The sequence below is a fragment of the Cnephaeus nilssonii genome, assembly GCF_951640355.1.
Source record: "Cnephaeus nilssonii genome assembly, chromosome: 18".
Taxonomy (NCBI): domain Eukaryota; kingdom Metazoa; phylum Chordata; class Mammalia; order Chiroptera; family Vespertilionidae; genus Cnephaeus; species Cnephaeus nilssonii.
In genome coordinates this window covers 51,553,056-51,568,568 of record NC_137089.1, presented here as the reverse complement: position 1 = coordinate 51,568,568, position 15,513 = coordinate 51,553,056, and the positions used below count along the sequence as shown (strand labels likewise).

At 46.1% G+C, this 15,513-nt stretch overlaps 2 protein-coding genes across 3 annotated transcripts in view; both read right to left on the bottom strand.

Annotated features, from left to right (window-relative positions):
• MRPS28 (mitochondrial ribosomal protein S28) overlaps positions 1-3,022 on the bottom strand; it is a 101,804-nt gene extending 98,782 nt beyond the window's left edge. Inside the window, exon 1 of the mRNA XM_079795896.1 lies at positions 1,935-3,022. Within this exon, the coding sequence (XP_079652022.1) occupies positions 1,935-2,150 (216 nt within the window). The 5' untranslated portion in view covers positions 2,151-3,022. The remainder of the gene's footprint in view (positions 1-1,934) is intronic.
• A 2,980-nt stretch (positions 3,023-6,002) lies between these two features.
• LOC307113894 (tumor protein D52) overlaps positions 6,003-15,513 on the bottom strand; it is a 73,032-nt gene continuing 63,521 nt past the window's right edge. The window contains exons 5-6 of one of the 2 annotated variants that reach the window (XM_079795897.1): positions 9,260-9,320; positions 6,003-8,987 (exon numbers count right to left, since the gene is read on the bottom strand). In XM_079795897.1, coding sequence (XP_079652023.1) covers positions 8,874-8,987; positions 9,260-9,320 — 175 coding nt within the window. In that variant the 3' untranslated portion in view covers positions 6,003-8,873. The remainder of the gene's footprint in view (positions 8,988-9,259; positions 9,321-15,513) is intronic. The other variant, XM_079795898.1, reaches the window with a different exon arrangement.

Genomic DNA, 15,513 nt, shown 5'->3' with positions numbered 1-15,513 from the left:
TGTTACCTGGGAAACCTTGCTCTCTGTGGCTGTAGCCATCTTGGCTGGGGTTAATTTGCATGCTCACCCTGATTGGCTGGTGGGCGTGGCTTGGCTGGTGGGCGTGGCTTATGTAGCAGAGTGATGGTTAATTTGCATATTACCATTTTATTAGAGAGGATATGCATTACCTATGGACATAGACAATATGGTGGTGAAGGCCTGGGGTGGGGCCGGAGCCAGGTGGAGGAGGATAATGGGAAGGGGGTGGGGGGAATATGTTTAATACTGTCAACAATAAAGATTTTAAAATAACCAAAAATTTTTTTTTAATTTAAACAATACACCCTCCAGCCTTGAGAAAATGAGTAAAAGAGAAAGGGAGCTTTTACATATCCCACAATAACCTTCAGTGCTATTTAAGTTCTTTTTAAAGTAAGCAAATATTACTTAGTAAACTTAATTTTTTTCCCCCAAAAAATCTTGACCACACAACCTGGCAAGCGGAGCCAGCTGCTTGTGTCCGCAGGAGGCTGCCTGCACACCTGAGGCTCTTGGGTGCTGGTAGTTGGAGGTGATCTGCCAGGGCGGGAGAAGAAAGTAGTTGGCGGGCCCATCCCTGACTCACCCGCTGGATGGGCACCCTGTGGCCTTAGGGAGCATGCCCTCAGCACCACCCTACAGGATGTTGCTAATGGGGCGGTTAGGGCAGGGGGGCGGGCTGGAGGGGATCAATGGGGGGAAAAGGAGGACACCGGTAATACTTTCAACAATAAAGAATTTTTTTTAATCTCGACCACACAATAAAGAGGAATTTTATTCATCTTGTAATCTCAGGACACTCTTCAATTAAAAAGATGTAGAAATTTCAAAAAGTAAAGTGAAAGCCCTTTTACAAAGTTGACTCTCAACACCTAATAACTGCTCATATTCCTCATCATAAACATGTCAGGAAAGCACTTCCAATTAACGTTAAACTTCATGTTCAGTTACCTTATTACTCTTACAACTGTTTTTGACCAATTATTATTTTGGATGAGCTCATAACTGTACTGTTCGCACTTGTACAACTGTTTTTGAGCAGTCACACAGATATCTCAATTGAAGTTCAAATATGCACTATGTGTACTACTCATTCATTCATCCCTTCAGCTAACACTGACAGCCCACAGAGTCAGCACTGAGCTGGATGCCAGTCAGTTTCTCCTATAATCCAGGACACCACCAGTCTGTGAGCTCTTTGGTACTGGACCCCAAAGAGAAAGTAAGTACAGCAACTGAGTGTCTTTTTTAATATAATTTAACATTGTCAGACATCCAATTTCACGTCTGCTTAATCTAATAATTTTTTAAAAATCTGGCTTGCATTTATGTTTATTTCTTCGATTTCATTTCTCTAGTAATTCTATCGTATTTACAAAAGTATTGCCTGAGTCAGATGGGAATTTTTTTCTTGTCATTTACAGAAAAGTGAGGCCCTGACAGCTTAGATTGCTCTGCCCAAGTTCACAGAGACTAATTCTCCCATTCGCCTACCCACTGAATTAACAAACAGGAAGAACCTTGCACGCCAGGCACCAAGCCTCGCGCTGGGGCTACAAGACAAGCAGAGAGCCCAGCCTCTCTGGTGTGAGTCCGATTCGCCTCCGAGTCCAGGGGTCGCCCTAGACCGCATCAGAAGGCAACGCGAAGGTCCAGCATGTAAATGCCGCACCAAAGCGCAAGAGGAGAAACTACAATAGCGCGCTCCGTTCAAAGTGTCCAGAGGGCCAAGAAGCAGGCCGGCTCCGCGCCCCAGGCCCCGCCCCAGGCCCCGCCCCCAGGACCTCAGCCCCGCCCCCACCCGGACTCCGCGCTCCACTCCCCGCGCCAGGCCCCGCCCCCACCCCGGGCTCCGCCCCGCCCCCGGACAAGGCCCCGCCTCCCACGTCACTGGCGCAGCTCCCGCGACTCACCCGTGACGGCCCGAGCTCCGCCTTCCGCTGCAGCTCCGAGTGCTTCTCCAGAGCGCTCGCGAAGCCGCCTGGGCGCGCTCTGTCCTCCGTGGACGCGGAACTCTGGTTCCCGGAGCCACTCTCAGCGCCCGAGCCTCCATAGGGCCGAGAGAAGAAGAACACGCGCAGGAAACGACTCTCGGCAGTCACGGCTCGGGGCCGACACAGCGCGGCCATGACGGCTCCCGACTGAACCTCTGACCTTCAACCTCTCCGCCAGCGCGCAGGTCACGGGCGGGGCTTCCGTCGCCCCGCCCACTGACCGCACAGCACTAACTGCGGGAGGGGCGCGGTGTAGTCAGCGCATGCGCGGAGTTGGAGGCGCGCCTGGGCACCTGGCTGGGCTAAGTCCGCGGCTGCAGGTCCGGTGCTGGCCCGGGTCCGCTTCGCTTAGCGGGGAAAGCGTTCTTCGCGCAGGAACTTCGCCCTCCCAGGCATCCCGTGGGCCTCGTCCTGCTGCAGAAGCTGTCCCGCCGCCTGCGCCTGTGCCCAGGTGGCCCCAAGGCTCGTTTCACCACCACCCCGCCCCCGCTCTTCAGGTCTTCGTTGGAACCCCAACTACGCGCACTGTCGGGCTCCGGGGTATTCGCTGTTCCATTGGCACTTCTTAACACGCCATAGAGTTGACTTAAGTCATTTTGTTCAGCGTCTGCGCCCCCATTTTGCTGTTGGACACCGGCCTCAGACCTTGGTGAAATCCTGCGCCCAGTTGGTCTCTGCCTCTCCTGCGGCCCGTCCACCCACATTTCAGAAACACTGATCTTCCCGAGACCTGCTTGTCATCCTACTTACTGCAGGCCCTTCTGGAGGACTGAGAGATTCCGGAATGTGCTTAAATATGCTCCACCAGAGGCCCCGCCCCACCCGCACTCGTGATTTTTCTCCGTGTTTCTTCCCCAATGGTAATTCACAGATTTTGCCCACACTCTTCAAAACCGAGCCCAATACCGTATTGAACAAGTGTTTACGAATTAAGCTGGCCAACCATCTTCTACCCAACAATCTTATATTAATTAGTTATGTAATTATTTACATGTGATTAGTTATTTTGAGAGGAGACGGCAGGCACTTTGACAGAAGGGATTTTTATGTGAGAGAGCCCTATTTTAATAATGCCTTTATGTTCTTGTCAATTGCATGGTCAGACAAAATACAAAACACCAGAAGTAAACTAACCTTGGAATGGTGCATAACTGTGTGAATCGCATATTACAGACTTACTGTTAGCCAACTGTAAGGTAATCCTTACAAACTCAGTTAAGGGGCTTAAGATAAATTCCACTCCAGTGAGTGTTTCCTTCCGGGCACTTGAACCATGCATTTCCCTTGCCGTTACTTGAGTCTTGCTTAAGACATTCTTGCATTATTCTGTATGGCTGTTGCTGTTTCCTTCTACTTCAGGGAGAAGTGTGGTAACTTACAATGAACATTGGCCTGTGATCTTAAGAACCCATAATTCGCCCTAGCCAGTTTGGCTCAGTGGATAGAGCATCAGCCTGCGGACTGAAAGGTCTCGGGTTCGATTCCGGTCAAGGGCACATGCTCAGGTTGCGGGCTCCATCCCCAGTAGGGGGCATGTAAGAGGCGGCCAGCAGTCAATCATTAATGTTTCTCTCTACCTCTCCCTTCCTCTCTGAAATCAATAAAAAAATAAAAATAAATAAATAAAAAATGAACCCAATTTAATGTTAATTTGATTCCCTCGCTGCTAAAACCAAATTATTAGACCTTGTGTTAAACTTAAGGAAGAGTGTGTAAACCTCCTACATCACTATCTACAGGACAAATGGGATTAGTAACATCCCAGCTCTTAAATAACCGATGTACCGTGTTCCTGTCCTGCCTCAGCCAGATGATAAATTCCTTAAGGATTCTAACAACAGGTATTTTGGGACAAATCTTCAAGTTTTTAATATATGAGTGAGTTTGTATCAGCTGATTTCAAGTTATGCTAAGTTCTCTGCCTTTGGTACAGCATCAGAGCATCAAATGGGAGGACTGGGCATATCAGCAAGGAGGTGTCCGCACACGGTCCTTGCCTGTTCAAGCACCAACCGTAGCATCAGCTCTGATGCAGTGTCTTCATGGCACCCAGAGATTCTGATCCTGCTCTTCCCCTTGAACCACACCTCCTTTAGCATATAGGCCCGTGGTTGGCAAACTGCGGCTCGCGAGCCACATGCGGCTCTTTGGCCCCTTGAGTGTAGCTCTTCCACAAAATACCACGGCCTGGGCGAGTCTATTTTGAAGAAGTGGCGTTAGAAGTTTGAGTTTAAAAAATGTGGCTCTCAAAAGAAATTTCAATCGTTGTCCTGCTGATACTTGGCTCTGTGACTAATGAGTTTGCCGACCACTGATATAGGCCTTTCCCCCCTTATCGCTTGCAAGTAGTTGGTATGCTTTGTAAAAACGTTAGAAATGGCCGATGGCAAGGAAAGTGCATAGAAAATAGTTCAAGTCCTGGCTCCACATCCCCTGGCTATGATCTCATCTATGAAAAGGTGATGCTGCCACATCCTTGAGTAAAATATTAAAGGAAATGAGCATACAATGCCCAACACTTACAGGAAGCTCAATAGAGTGACTACTAGTGGCGATATGGAGGTGATTAGAATGCAGGCCTCTTAAGCTTGCATGAAAACCTGGAAAAAAAAGGATAGGGCTAGCCATACCATGGGGAGGTATTGGTATCTCGAGTCTTTTCAGCCATAGAGATGAATAAGATCATTAGGGAGTTCATGTAGATGAGAGGGGATAAGCATAACATTTAAGGAGTTGGAAGAAGGGAATACTGGGAAATAGGCAAACTGAAAAATTAGAACAGAGATTCAAGTCTAGAAACCAAGGGGGGACTTTAAAGCACGTTGAAATGGAGTGTTAAAATGAAAGATATTACCCACTTAAAAATATTCAAACAAAATTGGTTTTTGCTGTATTCTAGGAAAACCACATTAAAATAACCCCTACCAGCCAGCCTCACTAAGTAACATCAAAATTACATATGAGAGTTGGCAAGAATTTTAGTTGCCTTATAGCATTTCTCTAAATATGAAATCCTGGCAGGTGACAGGCATATGCAGACCCCACTCTCGGGTGGCTTGCCATTTCAGTGAGTTATTTTACCTTATTTTGGTTCATCTGGATTTCAGAATGAGGACAGTATGAAAATTGTGAAACCTAAGGTTGCAGGTTTACTTAAAAGTGATACTGCTTGCCCTAGTTGGTTTGGCTCAGTGGATAGTGTCGGCCTGTGGATTGAAGGGTCTTGGATTAGATTCCGGTCAAGGGCACGATCCCCAGTAGGGGACATGCAGGAGGCAGCTGATCGATGCTTCTCATCATTGACGTTTCTCTCCCTTCCTCTCTGAAATCAATAAAAAAATATTTTTTTAAAAGTGATACTGCTTTATATTCACTGAAACCTAACATAGTCCCTATAATTAATCAAATCACAATGGGACAATCACTAGTTGGTGGCTAAATGTCTCCTCAGGGCAAAATTATGATTTTTCATTTGGGTTTTCAGAGCTATAAAGAAACGTGTTCAATATGATCCAATTTATAAAGAATTCTAGAAAACACAAACTAGTGACAAAAAGCAGATCAAGGGTTGGCTGGAGATGGGCTGAGGGGCCTGAGGGAGAGGCAACAAAAGGGCATAGGAAATTGGTGAGGGGGACAATGGGTACTGTTCATTGTTTGGACTGTGGTGGTGATTTGGTGAATGTACACACATGTTGAAACACTAGACTGTACATTTAAGTTTGAGCCATTTTGGTATGTCAATTACACCTCGATCAAATTATTCTAAAAGAGAAATAGATGGGATCCGGGCAGGGCCTTCCCCAGCAGCCCTCTGGCACACACACCACCTCCACCTGCGAAGGCTCTGGGTGGGCAGCACGCCGCCTCCAGTTCGACTCCGGATTCGGCTTTGTTTGCTGCTTGTGCTTCTCCATGTCCAGGAGTGGAGGGACGGGAGAGAAGCTGTCCCAGCTTTCAGGAGATACACACAAAAAGACCCAAACCCAAAGTATAGGATTTTTATTGTTTCAAATGCTATACAAAAGAAAAATAGACAGTGTGCACTTCTTGATTAACAGATCCAGAAATAGTGATCCCAAATTAAACATGCTTTTTCCTCTATTTCAGTAGTTTGAGTTACCAAGGTGATAATCCAGTGAGTTCTCTCTTCCAGTGAGGACTTTGGCCTCATCAGCATAAGAATTCTTGGTTTATTCCCACAAACTCCATAAACCAAGGACAGTTCCTTTGAAGAAGGGGACACTTCAGAGGTGATTTTCTTCTCAGAAGCTTCTTGAGTCCTTGAATATCTGAGAGTTTGCTCTCAAGTTGCTGTTTTCTTATGTCAAACATAAAACACAACAGAGGGAGCTGTGCGTTCATTCACAAAGACCACTCTGAGTAATATTTCCAGATCCATCTCTATTTTTCTAAATTCACCCTCCCCCTACTTTTGACTACTTCGTTTAAGAGGCCACTTACTATGCAGCAAATTAAATCATTTTTACATTAAGGGGAGTGATTCTCTGATTTCTCCTTTCACAGCCATCGCCTGTACCCCCGCACAACACCCAGCCCATTTCTACCCCCATTTCTATCCCTTCTCTGCATAAGCTAAAGAGACTTGAGGATATTTCACGTAACTAAAAAAATTGCCATCTTACTCCATTTTGCCTTGTTGAAAAGAGAGTAACAGCGGGATGCTCAAGAAATATAATGAAAAGATATTGTGATAAAAAAATTAAAGTTGACATAGTTGGTAGAAAAATATAACTTAACAGTTATGCCAAGTAGCCACAATATTTCTATTTAAAAAAGAAACATATTTCTACAGACCTCCTCCTCTGGGACAACGCTGCAACGACCTTCGCCTTAAATCCTGTATAAGGAGATAATTTATAATGTGTTACCTGATCCCATTAAGCAATGACTTAAAGCAGAGACACCCATTGATGATTTAATACAACAAGCTGTTTGCGGACCATTGGTCTCATAGTAATATCGAGACCTACATTATTGGCACACAGAATTTATTAAGCTTTTTACACATAATAGCGCAGGTTCCTATTGCATCTTAAGTGCTAACAAGCTCTGATAATCAAGACGGGCAGCATGTTACTTTAGAACAGTCAACACTTGTGCATTTTCAAATGGTTTCCTAAGATAATTTCTGTCAAAGTAAATCTAGCCATGCTTTTTAAAAACGCTGTAGGTCACTCCAAGCTTGGCAATTAACATCGGGCATAAACAATAATAAAACTATCACAACTTGATAAATAACAAATACAACATTGTAAGCCATAACCATACACAGCAGAAGGAAAGGGTAGTGGTGACGAATCAGTAGCTGTTACAATTAACAGAGCACATGCCTCCATGCAGTTCCTTCCAGGGTATTCGGTGCACTCAGTCCTGACACGCAATGTTTGAAGCAGGGCACGCGTCTGCAGAATCATGTAATAATTTCTAACACACTGAAAACATGTCAGTAGAAAACGGTGAGTTGATTTTTATTAATGCATTAAATCCTGTGGAGTTATCACCAACCCCTTAGTATAAAATCTGTTCAAATTATATTAGATAACTCTGTGTGCTTCTTATTTTTAAATGGTGGGAAATGAATTAAGACAGGAATGATTTCCCTAATGTGACTGATTTTAGCATTTTTACCTCTAGCTAGGTCTGAAAAACTTCTGGCTTTTGAATTGTTATTTGATGAGAGTGTTCCTATGTCAACCTACTGATTACACAATCTGCTTGGCTCAGAATGTTATCCCGCATTCTGAGAAACACAACTTAAATCCGGTGAAAAACGGGATGTACGTGGCATAAGAACCAGTGCACTGAAATGACTACTGTCACAAATGGTGACACGGATGTGGGGTCCCTCTCCAGTCACTAAGGAGTTAGAATTACTGTACATATTGTCGCTTATAAAACTACTAGAGGCCCGGTGCACGAAGTCATGCATGGGTGGGGTCCCTAGGCCTGGCCGGCGATCATGGCCTCCATGATCGAGGCCATCTTGCCCAGTCCCAATTGGGGTTGGGCCAATTGGGGCTTGCTGGCCGGGGGGAGAGACAGGGGGAGGGACCGCGGGAGGTTGGCCAGCCACAGGGAGGGACCACGGGAGGTTGGCCGGCCATGGGAGCACACTGACCACCAGGGGGCAGCTCCTGTGTTGAGTGTCTGCCCCCTGGTGGTCAGTGTGCATCATAGTGACTGGCCGACCGGTAGTTCTGGTCGTTCGGTCGTAACGGTTGCTTGGGCTTTTCTATATATAGATAACTAGTGGGATGTAGAGCTGATGTACTTAGTCTTCTGTCTTCAGACACCCAAGATATATGATAACCTCACACCCAAACAATGTCTACTCCATAATGTCTGCAGCTGGTAGTTCTCCCCTTGGAGGTGAAGGAAATTATGCCAAGACTTTTAATAACCAGGATTCAGAAAACTTAAAGGAACAATTTTAGTTAGAAATCAAACATACAGAGGCTTGAAAAAGAAGGAAAAGAAAATCATATAGAAGACAAAGACCAAACTGGCACCCCAGATCCAGAGCGATTTGGGAAAGCAGGAAAGCCATGCTGATAGCCTGCCTCTTCTCCAAGCATCCTAGCGAGGTCCTGGGTACCACCCGTGTTTGTGTAATGGTGCTTCCTACGTAAAGGGCCTGAAAGGCACAGTGAAGGGTGTTTCCCAGGGACAGAGGTGAAGATATTTTTATTTTGTTTAACCCACAGACTATTTAGTCAAAGGAATACATAAGGCTAAATGAAAGCACGTGGGGTGGGAGTTCACGGCGACAAACGCTGACAAGATGTGCTTGGGTCTCGCTGGCAGCATCTGGCAGTGGTGGGGACAGGCAGCAGCTCACGGGCCCGCCTGCGTCTGCTCTGGAAGAGGCTCCGTGGCCGTGGCACTGGCAGTCGAATTCAAGACGTCTCCGAAATCGCCTCCGGCAGGCTTGGGCCCCCCTACTTTAGACTTTTTAAGAAGTTCAAAAAGAAAGAGATATCATGAAACACAAACTTAGCTGACTCTAAGAAATTACACATTTCTTTTCAGCATTTAGGATGCTACCATGCTACAACATACACTCAAAACATTCAGAACACTGATTAAAACTATCACCTTAAATATATTAATCATGTAAATAATAAAGTTATTAAAGTTCTTTAAATATTTTAAAAATAGTAATCTACCCACACCAAAGAGAGTTCAGGCAGCAAGCAAGATAACAAAAAAACCATGTTCACCTCTCTACTTGCCTTTAAGTTTTCAACTTTCTCTTCAAATGATTTGAAAGTTGGGGAGTTTCTATGGAGAGAAAAAATGTATAATAGTAAAAAAAGAAAGCCACAAATTTTGAAAACATCATTAGTTGACTGTACTCCTCGTAGCCATTACTCTCAGCAGAACAGATATCTTGGTTGACCCCACAGGTGTGCAGGCGCACACACAGGTGGAAAACTGTCCACTTCTATTCTAAGATTTCTACAGGGATTCCTTTGGCCCAGGAACAAAGCCGGTCTAAGACATATAAATGGAGACATAGTCAAGTGCATGTGTGACACCAAAACAAGTCAGGTAACACACCCACTCTGTCACTTCCCCAACCAACGTGTCCCTGCTGGGTCAGTTCAGTCTGGCTAAGGCACCATGCTCTAGAACTCGTGTTTAAGTCCACATCATCAAGCAGGACAGGCCAACGGGAAGCAGTCCCGTAACAGGGATCAGCTTCCCGGGGGCGTCATAATAGACAGGAAGGAGCCCAGAAACCTGGCTCAGCCTCTTCACAAAGCGGCCCCGGGGCAGAAGCTGTGCCCACGGAAAGCCCCTCCCACGCCTTCGTGCCCATCCACATCCATCCAGGGGGGTCGCAGCGCCTTGGTCGCTCCCATGGATGGCTGCCGTTTACTATCCACCCAACCTCCGATATCCTTCCTGCTACCGAGATGAAGGGGAGGGAGGGGACAGGGCCTTCCTCCTTCCACAGCGGCAATGGGCAGCCAGTCCAAAGTGTGGTCCCAGACCAGCTGCATCAGTAGCTCTAGGCAACCTGTTCACAATGCGGATTCTCAGGTCCCACCCTAGACGGACCAAGTCAGAAACTCTAGGGGGGTGGCAAGCAGGGGCCCTTCACAAGCCCTGCAGGTGGTCCGTGCCCACTGACACTCAAGCCAAACAGGTTGTTGGGGACCCTCCACCTGCCTCTCTAGGGGGCATGTGAGGCCCTAACCTGTAGGATTTGCAAGGGCATCCCGATGAAAGAGGACAGAATTAGGTCACGGGTGGCTCCAAATGTCCCCGTGGGATGAGGGACTTGGAAACGGAGGGTGGAGAAAGGGGAGTGTGACTAAGCTACGGTGGACAGAGGTCCGGCACCGGCATTCGTGAGAAGAAAGGGTTTATTTGATGAGTCGTGGTCATATTTTCAATGAAACAGATTTCAGATATAAAACAATAGATTTACAAAATAAAACAAATAATTTTTTTTAAGAAGTCACAGCATTTAATGGAGCTCTCACACCCATCCTATCGTGATAGGAGGAGCAGTTGAAAACTGATCCAGAGCCTAAAGGAGCGGCTTGTTTAGGGAGAACTCTGGCTTCTACTTCAGAAAGTTCCTGGTGATCATCTCATCAAAGACTAAGAAAGCAGAAGACCAACAACACTTTGTAAAAATATACTTTACCTCATAGCGGGCATGCTAATTGAATGCTGAATGGAGCGTATACTAAGGCAGCATTAAAAAGAGAAAAATGAAGTTAGTACACGGGTGATGAGACATGATAAAATAAACAGAAGTCGGCTCTTAGAAGCATGTTCCTGTGGCACTGTAAAGAATTATCTACTTTTTGAGGTGGAGGGGGTCAAAGCTACTCTAATATGTACTTCCATTCCTGAGCCAGTAGTTAACAGCCAACAGTTCAATCTTGCATGTTTACAGCACGTGGAAATTGTTTCCACCTGGATCTGTTGGGCATCAAGCACCCAGCTCAGAAGTAAATGATTCACCAAAGGTTACGGCGGAATCAAGAATGAAATTCAGATCGCCCAGTCGGTTTGGCTCAGTGGTTGAGCGCTGACCTATGAACAAGGAGGTCATAGTTGGATTCCCGGTCAGGGCACATGCCCAATTGCAGGAGCAATCCCCAGAAGAGAGCGTGCAGGAGGCAGCCGAACAATGATTCTCTATCATCATTGATGTTTCTCTCTCTCTCTCTCTCCCCCTTCCTCTCTGAAATCAATAAAAATAATATTTTTTTTTTAAATGGAACCCAGGTCTTTGGGACTCCCAATTTAATGTTCACCACCTCCCCTCAAAAATCAGTGTGTACACATACAGGCACACACACATACAAGCCAGGCCAGGGAGGGCTCCTCCACCATCTTTCTCCCACATATTTGTCACCAGAATAGGAAAGTTCAAAGCAAATCGCCTATTTGGTGATATTAATGATTTACATATGCTTCCTTGGTAGTAGTCATATCAGTTTTCTAGTAAGAGACACTTGTATTTCCTATCAATTAAATGAAATGTTCTTAATGGTCATCCAAATAACATTCGGGCCCTGTTTGACTAGGACCAACTTCTTACTCAAGGGCAATGCGTTCACTGACCGCTCAGGGTCAAGGTCACCTCCTCTCAGCCGCCTCCCACAGAGGCTACCTAACAGGATGGCCTTTCCTGGGCTCACAGTCACTGAATCCCACGGACACTGTTATTCGGCTTAGAACAAACACTCTGACAGACAATTTAAGGTATTAATTCTCTATTCTTTTTTAAAAAATATATTTTATTAATTTAAGGTATTAATTCTCTATTCTTTTTTTAAAAATATATTTTATTGATTTTTTTACAGAGAGGAAGGGAGAAGGATAGAGAGCTAGAAACAACGATGAGAGAGAAACATCGATCAGCTCCTCCTGCACACCCCCTACTGGGGATGTGCCTGCAACCAAGGTACATGCCCTTGACTGGAATTAAACCTGGGACCCTTCAGTCCACAGGCCGATGCTCTATCCACTGAGCCAAACCGGTCAGGGCTAATTCTCTGTTCTTTTTAAAAATTGTGTGTGTGTGTGTGTGATTTAATTTTCTCAAAGACCCAGCTATTACAAGTGACAACGTGTTTCCAGTGCAGTTCCCCAAATCTAGCTTTGCATTAATATGTAATAATATGAAGTATGACCTTGATATAAATCAAAATATGCTGGCAGCTGGTGTAGTCAAGATAATGAGTAAACCAACCACGTGGACATCTTCAGATTTAATGTCTTCAATAACACAGGAAAAGATGCGCACAGCTCAGCATTCTCTCTGTCCTAGAATGGTGGGAATCTATTCTGAGAGAAGTCTGTTAATTCTTTGCCTGCTTGATGTTGGATCCATATTTGAAGGATGGAAATTAATAAAAATCAACACAGTATTGTAGAGGGCCGCCTGGGAGGCACCTGGGCATTTCCTTAATTATTCATCAGCTGAACTCAGGGCTTAGGCTGAGTCACGCCCTGGGAACATGCTTCCCCAATGAGGCTGGACATGTTAATCAGTTCTGACTTCATAGCAGCCCAGGTGTCAGCAGGGGCGGGTCTAGATATGTAAATCCAGTAATGCTGGGGCCTAGTTAAGAATGCAAATAAGCTCCTTTGATCCTAAGTTTTGGTGTTACTTCCTGGATTTTTGGGATATAAAATAAACCTGCTGGGTGGCTCAGGGTCATCGTCCTGCTGCCTCTCCATCAGAGAGGAAAGATGGCGTCCCACCCAGCCCCAGCTTCATGAATCTATTTTTGCGTCTTGTTTTCTTTATTTCTATTATTTCTCAATCCCTGGCCGCCTCCACTTAGAACCGGTTCGTTCATCTCTCTTTCCGCGCGGGACGCGGAAAAGGGAGATCCCCACCATGTCTGGCCCCCGCCGCATCAGGCCCCTGCACAGTATAAGGACTCCAGACGTTACTGGCCCTTCCTGGGACCCTAAAAAAGCTGCCTACAGCCGCACTGCCACTGGCACTTGGGCCAGCGTCACATGACACCTGGACCACAGCTAACCTCCTGGTGATCTACGAACTGTTTGGACTGAATGGAAAAAAGAGAGCTCAGACGACTGGGATTCTCGCCCGGAGAGGCTGTGATCAGGACACTCAGCCGCTGTCGGTCAGTGGTAGATACCTGAGCTCAAATGTCCAGGAAGACATTTTTGGGACCAGGTGCCAGCTGCAAGAACGCAGAGGAACCCAAAACAAGTAAAAAATAGCTATAGGTTTATATAAAGAAACACATGTTAAAAAGAAAATCTTCTTTGGAAATAAAGACAAATTAGCACTTCCTCTTAAGTATACCAAAAATACTTGCCTAACGAGGCTACTGAATTATTATATACGCTATTAATAACTCTAGCATGGATGTTCAACACCAGAACCAAGGGGTGGTTTAATGTTTTTTTTTCCTCAAAACATTAAAGCAAGAGTCAGTGCTGAGCACATATATGTAGAAGGTAAGCAAACGAGAGGCTGGACCTGAACATGCCACCAGGGAAAGCTGGCTGTCCCCAGAGGGCCTCCAGGCTAACACTCCTTCCGCCTCCCACACGCACTGCACCTGCCTCTCAGGGCGTCATATACAGATCCCTCCTCCTCGCCCCCCACTCCTCACACACCCGCTAGAGGCTAAAGACAGAATCCAAATCCCAAATGCTAATTTATTGATTGACAACATAAAATAAAAACTGCTGCTGAGCCTAACAATTCCATTCAGCAGAATACCCACAATTCCTGCAGACTGAGATGCCTGCCACTGTCCTCTGGGTGAGCGAGGAGCCAGAACAAAGGGGACTTAACAGGATTAACGGCCACTCCCAGGGCGCCTGCGTCCAGAAAACGCCTGCTGCTGCGAGTGAGACTATCCCAGCTCCCTCTCCCTGCAGGGTCCTCGGGGCAAATGGCCTGTATTTGCCTCTGCGACTCACTGATTTAAAAGATGTGGTTTTGCCCTAGCTGGTTTGGCTCAGTGGGTAAAGCATTGGCCTGTGGACCAAAGGGTCCCGGGTTCGATTCCAGTCAAGGGCGCAAGCCTGGGTTGCAGGCTCGATCCCCAGTAGGGGGCGTGCACGAGGCAGCCGATCAATGACTCTCTCTCATAGTTGATGTTTCTATCTCTCTCCCGCTCCCTTCCTCTCTGAAATCAATAAAAACTTATTTGAAAAATAAAATAAATAAAAGATGTGGTTTTCTTTACATATGATTCCTGTTAGGTATGTTTTCTATTATAGATGAACACATTAAACCCGATTACAATCAGGACTTCTTGGACTAGAAATTATTTTTAAATAACTTTCCCCAAGTTTTAATCTGTAAGAATTATCAAATTTAGCTTTCAAAGATAATCTTATTTCTCTCATTTCCAAGTTTTAACCAAAAGCCTTACTTTAACTCACACATATTGGCACGCAATGGGTTATTAAAAACAGGGCTGGCAACGGAGGAGCATCGTTCAGGAACATTTCCTTAAAGATGAAAGGAGGAGCCCTGGCTGGTTTGGCTCAGTGGATGGAGCGTCGGCCTGTGGACTCAGGGGTCCCGGGTTCGGTTCTGGTCAAGGGCATGTACCTTGCTTGTGGGCACATCCCCAGTGCGGGGTGTGCAGGAGGCAGCTGATTGATGTTTCTCTCTCATCGATGTTTCTAGCTCTCTCTCTCTCTCTCTCTCTCCCCCTTCCTCTCTGTAAAAAAATCAATAAAATATTAAAAAAAAAAAAAAAAGAGGAAAGGAGGAGAGGAGCAGCGACACTCGGTGCCTTTCCGTGAAGCGCTGAGGCTCCGCCTGCGCGCATTTGCTGGCTCTTTCCAAGGGAGAGCGAAAGCAGTGCTCGTCCTGACGAAACGTCCTTTCTCCAGAGCCACAGGCGTTCAGGTCTGTGTTCAGATCACACCGAGCACTGTTTGCTAACCAGGTAGGAACAGAGCTCTCCGTTCCCAGCTCCCTGCCAGGCCCACTGTCCTCCCCGCTCCACCCACCCACGATGTCCGTGTCTTCCCAAAGGAACCACGATGGGTGAGTGGCTGTGCTGTGGACCTGCCCCCAACAGCCACTTGGATGTTTGCAGGATGGATGATGGGACTGAATATGTATTAGGACTCACACAGCTTTAGATAAAACTGTCGAAACAGCTACCTGGAGCACTTAGACCATTTTAAAAAAATCTTTATCATTGAAAGTATTACACATGTCCTCCCCATTGACACCCTCCAGCCTCCCGCCCCCCGCCCCCTCTCCAGGCCTTCACCACCCTATTGTCTGTGTCCACGGGTTATGCATAAATGCATACAAGGTCTTTGGTTGATTACTACCACCAACCCACCCGCCCTCCCCGCCTTCCCTCCGAGATTCCACACTCTGCTCCATGCTTCCATGTCTCTGGATCCACTCCCTTCACCAGTTTATTGTGTTACTTAGATTCCACATGTGAGTGAGATCATGAGATACTTGTCTTTCTCTGACTTGTTT